The sequence below is a fragment of the Cornus florida genome, unplaced genomic scaffold (assembly GCF_030987335.1).
Source record: "Cornus florida cultivar Cherokee Brave unplaced genomic scaffold, ASM3098733v1 CherokeeBrave_3.0.0_Hap2_Chr11, whole genome shotgun sequence".
Lineage (NCBI taxonomy): Eukaryota > Viridiplantae > Streptophyta > Magnoliopsida > Cornales > Cornaceae > Cornus > Cornus florida.
Window position 1 is genome coordinate 73,852,612 of NW_026775581.1, and position 9,598 is coordinate 73,862,209.

General features: G+C 33.3%; 1 protein-coding gene across 3 annotated transcripts; it reads left to right on the forward strand.

Moving 5' to 3' along the window:
• The first annotated feature begins 4,994 nt into the window (after positions 1-4,994).
• On the forward strand, positions 4,995-9,290 carry LOC132284802 (uncharacterized). Of its 3 annotated transcripts, none has more exons than XR_009472368.1 (3): positions 4,995-5,278; positions 5,470-7,534; positions 8,975-9,290. XR_009472368.1 is itself a non-coding variant. In XM_059786927.1 (2 exons), the coding sequence occupies exon 2, from the start codon at positions 5,845-5,847 to the stop codon at positions 7,105-7,107; it is 1,263 nt and encodes a 420-aa protein (XP_059642910.1). In that variant the 5' UTR covers positions 4,995-5,278; positions 5,470-5,844; the 3' UTR covers positions 7,108-7,639. The 3 variants fall into 3 exon arrangements, 1 of the variants encoding a protein (XP_059642910.1); XR_009472369.1 differs by lacking the exon at positions 8,975-9,290 and having other exon boundaries at positions 5,470-7,305; positions 7,449-7,639; XM_059786927.1 differs by lacking the exon at positions 8,975-9,290 and having other exon boundaries at positions 5,470-7,639.
• The last annotated feature ends 308 nt before the right edge of the window (positions 9,291-9,598 follow it).

The following is a 9,598-nucleotide window of genomic DNA, read 5'->3' on the forward strand; positions in this document are numbered from 1 at the left end:
TCATTAAAATGCAAGTCAAATCAATGAGAAATAGCGAAAAAAAAAGAAGGAGAAATAGAACAATAAAAGAAAAAGTGGTGACATCCCTTAGAATGTATATAGTATTATTGATAAATTGAAAATAAAATATTTTTGTATAATAATATATTTTTATTTATTTGTTTTTGAGACGTATCCTTGCCTTATTTATTTATTTTTAAAAATTTGTCATATTGCTGAATCTGTATCGTAATGTACACGGTGTTCCCTATATGTGTTTGCGCTTCTTAGCTTTCAAACTTATCCCTGTTGATGTCATTTGGTTAAGAATGTTTATTTGATTTATATTATTAAACATGCCTTTTAAAAAATTGAATGAAAAAATTAAGGGGAAAAAGTGTTTGGAGATCCAATTGTACACAGTGGGGGAACTAAATGTTGGGATTTATATGCCCTGGCATAACAAATTCCTATTTGGATTATAGTGACATATATTCCTGACATATCTGAAATATTTAGGATTTATATAATTGGTGAATTCCATGTATTATGTTTCGATTCATTATGGAATTGGTATTGTCCACTTGATTACAAGATATATATATATATATGTGTGTGTGTGTGTGTGTGTGTGTGTGTGTGTGTGTGTGATGACGATCAATACATAAATAGTAATCATAAATTGTTCATAGTCGACAATTATGGATTGACTCATTATTAATTAAGGCTTGAACTAGATTCGCGTTAGGTTGAGATATATTGTGATAGCTGTCGTATACAATTGCTCCCTATCATTATCATGGCATTTGACTATCAAGCATGAGAGAAGTATAGACTCTTTTATTAATTAATAATTACTTTGATTTGTTCGGCGGATACTTTGGGATCCATAGATCGGCACTTTGGGTAGTTATGTAATTAATAATTAGAGAGTTATATTTTCAATATTTGCATCAATGCTACTTGTATTTATTTTATATTGATTATTATTGATCACAAATTAAATTCGAAGGCTTTCGTATGTTTTAGACAAAATATTTTCTATATATTTATTTAGTAAATTATTCTTTTTGTCAAACAAACTTTTATTATGATCAAGCCGGAAATAATCAAAGGTGGCAAAATAATTATATTAATTATGTTGTTGGATTGATGATTTTATAATCTGATAAATAATTATGCATATAGGGGTCAAAGTGCAACATTGACTTAGATGTTATTTACTATTTAATTGGAGTGCAATTAATTTTTTTTAGTAGAGTATAAATTAATTTATGAATTAATTGAATTGGGTCCATGGTTTAATGGACCAGACCAATTATTAATTTATAGTAGCCAAGAAAATAGTAAGCTCAAAAGGATTCTCGCCCATAGCCTAAGTTGATATTGGAGTCCTATTAGAATTGAGATATGTGAATTAGAGATTGAGAAGGATATATTGTTTTCTTTCCTTATCTTTATTTTGCCAATATATACATGGGTCTATGTATATTTTAGGAGTGACTTTTGAAAGGAAAATGAATATATTTTCTCTCTCTATTTGTAGGGTTTGCTTTCTCTTATAAAGGAGGCTACCACAAGCCTTGCCTATAACGTCATTCATTAAGGTATATGGGTGATTTCTAAAGGGAAAATCACTATAAAAAAGAAGGAAAAATGATCTTGTTAAGGGATCTACAATAAGTGAGAACATTCACTTTAGAAGAAAAATTTAAAGGTTTACTAAAACCTTTGATGTAAGTATTCAATCTATTAATTGAATGATACATCATTTTTTATTTTATTTTTGCATAAAACTTGTCTCTATGTGATAAATCAAGATCTATGTATGAAAATCCCTTAAAAAGTTTTTAAAACTTGTACGTTTCCCAACACTAAGACATAAGCGGAAGTGGAAAGGGAGGTTTGATAAACGATTTTGGGTAAGAATGGTGGCGGGAATATGGAAAGGATCCTGTGATGACCAATATTGTCTGGGGAAGAAGTTGTTGAGACTTATACGTGTGGACACCCCTTAATTATGTAGACGTATCTAGAGCAAAATTGTGAGCACTAAGAGGAAAATGTACAAAGCACACAATATTTATAAGGTGTGGGGTGAGTCGTGACAAATGGCGTCATAACTAATCCCAAGGTTGTGATAAGTGCACACAAATTGCTATTTTGTATTCAAAATATATATTTAATTTATCTTTTATATTAGTTAATCGTTCTTATACTTGTTTTTCATGTTTAGGGGTTAATTTCGGAATAAGAAGAAGAAAAAAAAACAGAGGCAAAAATATGAGAATTTGTATGAAAATGATGAAGAAGAGCATTAGAAGCAATGTATGAGAGATGGTCTAGTGCATAACCAACTTTACAAGAGGTATTGAATTCAAGACTTTATTGCAACATAAATGTTCTATTTTTTATATTATACACGGCCAATTATTTCAAATTAAAAATTGAATTAACATTAGATTGGTGGAAAAAGTCTTTAAAATCAAATATCATCAATTCAAATTCAAATTGGCGCTCTAACAAATCAGCAACAAAAATCAATTCAAATTGAAAATATGCAAGATTTAAATATATTTTTGATTTTTTTTTTTTTCATTTTCCCTTATGTAAATTGATTTTAATTTTGTTTCCCTCCTAAGTTTTTCCTTCTAAACTCAATAAATAGGGATTCTCATAAGGAAGGAGGGGGAGAGAGAAGAGTAGTGTAAAATATAGTAAAGTTAGAGAGAGCTTGTTATTTTCTTCCATATTTTCTTGTAATTCTTCTCATTCAATGAAAATTTGTTTTTTATTTTTGTGTGTCATTTTATCATTAATATACTAACTTAAACACCCCTTTCAAGGGAGTGATGAAGAAATCATGGCTGAAATATAAAAATATATATTTCATTTCTTGTATAATTTCCCTTTTGAGAGTATTCTTTTATGAATCTCAGTAACAAAGACCTCACAATAGAGTTTGGACGCCAAAAATATAGAAGAAGGATTCTTCATGTTTGCCAAATAATGGTAATTCGGAGAATGCCTACCACTATTAATTTCCTAACAAGAGTTAGTCATGAAAATTTTGCAAAGAACATTTCTCATAAATAACCAAGTAATCTAATGGCATAGTTCCTTCATCTTTTTAAGTTGTAAATCAATTGGTTGAGTATTTTTACTTATTGGAGGAAAATCATATAAAAAATAATTTTTATTTTATTTTATTTATATTGATCCATGGTGGTGGATTCTCATTCCTTAACATTTATCTCATCATTTGATCACAACTATTTAGTGTTAGTTTTATTTATTTATTTTATTATTCAAAAATTAAAAACTTGTTTTAAAATATTATTTTTCCATCCCATAAATTGGCATTTTCAATGTTGCTTATTACCATACAATTTTTAGTTAAGTATTTGCATGTTCTTATTTTTGTTTGGAGTATAGAGAAATAATGATGATTTCATAAATTTAGCTTCGTTACCCCGTTCGGTCGCCCGGGGGAGGGGGGGGGGGATGTGATGGGGAAGCATAAGCTCATACGGGTTAGGCCAATAAGAACATTGGTTCCAAGAGGGGGTGATTGTGACGTTTTACATTACTAGGGGGGAAAGTTATTGAGACACACACACATATACGGACACCCCTTAATCATGTAAAAGGTGCCAGGCAGGTGGTGACAAATTGTATTATAGCCAATACCCAACTAGATATAGGGGGCATGCACAAACCCATGCACGTCAGCCTATTGAGGACGCTCGTCCCAAGAGGTGGTGATCACAAGAGGGGGAGAATTGTTAAGGCTCCATTTGGATACATAGGAGAGAGAGAAAAAAAGGAAATGATAACATTAGTTATGAGAGAAATGAAAAGAAAAGAAATAAATAATAGCAATAAACTCTATTCATGTTTAGATAGATAGGAGGGAAATAAAAGAAATAATAGTATTCTTGTTTGGAAAAAATAAAGGAGATAAAAAGAAAGAAAGAATAATAACAAAATTACTATCACACCCTTTTAATTAGACATTTTTAGGTTGGTATGGGCAATTTCAAAATTATAAAATACTACTTAACACACTATCATTTTCCTCTTAATCTTCTCATTTTTGGGAGGACATCATATATTCCTTTCTCATTTCAAACAACCCAAACACAATTTACACTATCATTTCATTTATTTTCCCTCATTATCTCTCCAATTCCAAACGAAGCCCAAGAGTTATATATGGGGATATCTCGCTATGTAGATGTGTTTTGAGCAAAATCGTGAACATTGAGAGGGTATCATGCAAAATAAACAATATCTTACATGATACGGAGGCGGGTAATGACTGAACCCAAACTCGCTCGATTCCATCCCCAGGCAACATGGATTTCAATTATATATATATATATACCCATAACATATTACTATTACCTCCCTGAAATTATTAAAAATTTCATTATTCCCCTAGCCGAATTTCTAGGTCCGTCCTGCTCTGCAAGAAAGATAAAATTATAAGTTTACAAAATTTTCACAAAATCAGCTTTACAAAACCTTTTTCAGTAAGGCGTAAAATTTCTATACAGAAACTACCTGTTTCCTTTGAATTTGCTTTATATATATATATATATATATATATATTTAGTCCTCAGAATTGCACAATTCACTTGTATATACAATATCATTATTTTAATAATAATAGTGCAATGAGATTTTTATAGAATTACTAGAAGAAATAGTAAAATTATTTGATTATTAGTTATTTAATGGATATATATTCCTAAAACAATAAAGTAAATTACAATTACCTTCCTAGAGTTAATTAATTAGTTATATCTCATACACTCGACAAGTTACTAATTAAAGAGTCCTACTCAACTGCAATTATTCAGAAGTGCAATGTTACTCCCTTGTCATAAAACCACTAACACAAAACATAAATTTTCAACTTTTTGTACCATTTATGAAAGATAATATATTTTGAATTTTAAAAAAATCAAAATAATTTAATAAGTAAAAAAAAAAAAAAAAATTGAGTTGAGACCGTGACAGAGAGAGTTTTAGCAGCGATGGAGGGTGCAATCTAATTTCACAAAGAAGAGCGCGATAAATCAGCAACGAAAAAGAAAATTCAAAAACAAAACAATGCTGTGAACAATCAAAGAAGAGAGAGAGAAAAGCCAAAGCAAAGCGAAGGAGCAATCGAATTCGAAGAGAGAAGTTGCGAGAAGAAGACCTGTAAACAACAACAACAACAACCAAGTCACTGAATTTTTGAAGACTTTTTGTTTTTCTTTGTTTTCTACAAGAAATTCGAAGCTCAAAGGTTAGAACTTAAACAATCCTCTCATACTTGCAATTCTTAGCTTGTTATTTGATTACTCTCTATCTCTGTTATTGTTGTTCAATTTTTTCTGTGTGTGTAAAATCCGAACGACCTTTCAAGTCAGCGTCGATCTCTTTGTATTCAACTTCGTTTTGTGATCTAGGCTTTAACAGCATAAATTGTCACTGCAGAGACGTCGAATTTTGAACAAACGAGTGTCTTTACGCCGGGTGCAGTTATCAATTTTAACGGTTTTTACAGTTGGAAGCTCACAACACGTGTTTTTTTAGTGATGACAAGTTAGGGTTTTGATTTACGAAGAATTTGAATGTGGGTAAGTGATATTTGGGCGTTTTAGTGAGTTTGATCTCTGGTGGAGGGTTGTCATTTGTTTTCTAGGGTTTTGGTTTTGTGAAGATGAGATTCCACTGTGCATTGTGTGCTGTGTGTGTGGATGAATCCTTTGGTGTTGTTTTGATAAGGAATTGACCATAATTCAGATCGAATTTGGGGTTTTCAACTGGTTATATGTAGTAATTGTTGGTGGTATATGAGCGGGTTGAGAAATGCAACCACATCAGAATTCTCGAATAGATGTGGCGGAATTGAAAGCACAGATAGTGAAGAAAATTGGGCCTGAGAGGTCGAAGAGATATTTCTATTACTTGAATAGGTTGTTGAGCCAGAAATTGAGTAAGGGTGAGTTTGACAGGTTGTGCCTTCGAGTGCTTGGGAGGGAGAATCTGCCGTTGCATAATCATTTTATACGTTCAATCTTAAAGAATGCTTGTCATGCAAAGACACCGCCACTAGTTCACGAAGTGGGACCCACAAAACCTGTTGTAGTAGCAGGGAAAAGTTCTTTTAAAGAAGATGGCCAAGAACAAAGTGGGTCTGTGGTTCCGAATCAAAGTCCAAGGACACCGACTTGGTCGAATGGGGTTGTTTTGCCGATGTCGCCACGAAAGGGAAGGTCTGCAATTCACAATCGGAAGCTCAGGGATCGACCTAGCCCACTTGGACCTAATGGAAAGGCAGATGGTGCGTCACATCAATCAACAGCTGCCGAAGATAGTGGTCTGAAGACCGTTGTGGAAAATGGGACTTTGAATCCATGCGATTATCAGAGACCAATACAGCATCCTCAAGGACATGCTGAGCAACCTGATAATGAAAGGCCTAAAATAAAGAATTCAACAGAGGCTTCAGTTTCTCTACGTAATAAAGACCTACTCGAAGTAGCTGTGGTTGAAGATGGGGAAGAATTTATTCAGGCCAACCACTTGAATATCTCCAGTAGTCCTCTTCTTGCTCCTCTTGGAATTCCTTTCTGCTCAGCTAGTTTAGGTGGGGCCCACAAAGCTTTGCCTGTAGCAAGCACTAGTAATGTTGTTAGCTATTTTGACAGCGGGGGGTTGTCAGATACAGAGACATTGAGGAAACGAATGGAGCAGATTGCAGCAGTACAGGGCCTTGGAGGGGTTTCTATAGAATGTGCTAATATGTTGAATGATATGTTGGACGTGTACTTGAAGCGTTTGATCACGTCTTGCATGGAGTTGGTTGGGGCGAGGTCTGCACACGAGCCAAAGAGAAACACTGCTAACAAATTGCAAGTTCAAGGCAAGCTTATTAATGGCATGTGGCCTAGTAATCACTTGCATATGCAGAGTAGCAATGGACCCGTGGAAGTTATGCAGGAAACAAGACCCCGTTGCTTAATATCTTTGCTTGATTTTAAGGTTGCAATGGAGTTAAATCCACAGCAACTTGGAGAAGATTGGCCATTGCTGCTGGAGAAAATCTGTATGAACACATTTGACGAATAAAGCATTGGTGCAGATATAAATGTTTCCCAGAGATATAGTTGGGCCAGTCTATTCTGGTTTGAAGGCCATGACAATTGAATTTGGACACAACTAATACAGCCATTTCTACTCTTTTGGCCATGATAAACCAGTTGATCCCCACTCAGATGCAGCTCTGACCCTTGCAAGATTAAATGAGGGTCTGAGCTTGACATATTGGTATTTTCCTGCTGCAGATCCTGTACACAATCAAGAATTTATTTAACACAACCATATACGGATAATTCTGAACAGAATACACATGTATGGTTGCCCTGTTGTACTTTTAGCATTCATGGTGACTGTATGATGCATCACTGCAGATGTTGGGCTTTCCGTGTAAGTTACAGCCGATGACGATGATATCTAAACAAGTTTTGGAGGAATACTTTGTGTAGCTTGGTGAAAGGTAAAAGTCAGATTATGTAATAGCTGCAGAATTACTGTGTATGTATATCCAACTCTGAAAATTGATTGAAATCCCAATTTTAATAACAAATTAACATTAATTTAATTGTTCTTGATGGTATGAACTTGACTCTCTCAACTAAATGACAATTGAAAATTCATGTACTGAAATTATTTTGCATCAATCTTTTTGTTTTTTTGGGTAAGCCTCAATCTTGTGTTGTCATGGGAATATATGATCTCCTATACTTGCATCAATCAGGGAATCTCATCGCTTACAGTTCTATTGGGTGTTCCAAACTGTCATGTATTTTCCATGTAGTAGCATGTTAATTTTAGTATTCTATCTTGCACTGCATTGATGCCATAAATATTTTGTGGATGGCGGATGCTATGAAGCTGGTTCATTATTCATTCCTTTTAGAACCTTAATGACAGTCAGACAAAGCATATAAACTAATTTGAATGCCAGAAGCTTATAATTTGATGATGCCTTGTAAATAAGAAAAATAAAAATAAAAATATGATGATGCCTAGCATTTGTGCAACTCATCTTTTCAAACTAATAGTGATAAATGTTTCATGGGGGAAGTCTCCTGAGTAAGAACATATAAGATTGAATCTAGATGGGGGGAGAGTTATGAACACTAATCAATAAGAAGCAGCTGTTTGCAATGGTGGAATTATCGAAATGATTTCAGAATTTCACAGTTCTGTTGAGATTTTAAATGTGTGTATGTGTGAGAGAGTATTAATAGTATACCATGTTTCTGCAAAGTTGAATCTGCCGAATCTGTTAAACTTGAAGTCTTATGGGGTGGTTATGCTTAATTCATTACTTGTTTGATTTTATCTTTATTATTTTGGATGGGTTGATCACACCTACATTCTTTTTATTTTTTTTAATTTTTTTTAAATAAACCATCTGTAACGAATTCCTTTGTTTGATACTGTTCTTTTGACAATATCAAAGAGATCATGTGCTGACATGTGATGCCAGTTCCTTGCAAAATGCATAAATTAAAATGTAAAAATTTGAGTGGGTAACGGACCAATGCCATGCTGATTGAACCACCGTGACTGACAATTTGAAACCGAAGCTGAAATAAAAAGAGAAAAAATGTGCAGTATCTTAAAGATCGAAGTATTCAAAAATGTTATTAGCCACCTCTCACTCAATCTTTAAATTCTCCATTCATTAAGAGGCATAAATGTGTGGCTGACCATGACAAGATACATTTTGGTTCATTTAGTCTTCAATAACCATAGGATCATGCTGCTTGCAAATGGCACCAGTCAATCACAAAGAGTAGCACATGGATTAGTTGTAGGTTTGCTGTGCTTTTATTTTTCTCCCTACTGTTTTTATAGTTGCTCAGACACATCTTGCAGACATTTGTTTAAATTTTATCTCACTATCTTTATGTTTCCTGCTTATTAGATACTCATTTGTACACTATTGGCTGCTTCTCTTAAGCAAATATATTGAGAAGAGAATAGTCTATGTAAGTTCATTTTTTCTATCATTCTCTTGCATTTTTACCTTACCAGCTACAGTTCTTTTTATTATCTAGCATTTTGTTGTTTTAATTGAAGATATTGAGAAGAGAATAGTCTCTGTAAGTTCATTTTTTTCTATCATTCTCTTGCATTTCTACCTCACCGGCTACAGTCTTTTACAATAATTCTGTTGTTCTGCTAGCCAATAAATGAGGAACCCATTCATTATTTCTATTTATTATCAGGCATTTTTATGCATTTGGTTATTATTACAATGAAGATTTCACTTTGAATATTATGTTGGTTCATGAATATTATCAATTATTTTCATGTGAGGGACATGGTTAGTCTTAGTTCTACAGGTAATAAGTTTTTGTTTTCAGTTTATCTAAATAGTGGTCGATAAGAGGAGAAGATAAACGTGGTGGAAGAGGGAGAAAATGATGAAAGCATATGGGAGTGACTTCAAGATGTCTTGATGATGCAGTTGCCGTTTCTTGATTAGATAAGACATATACTCTTTGAACCCGAAATTTAAGGCTTTAGGTACCATGTGAACCAGGAA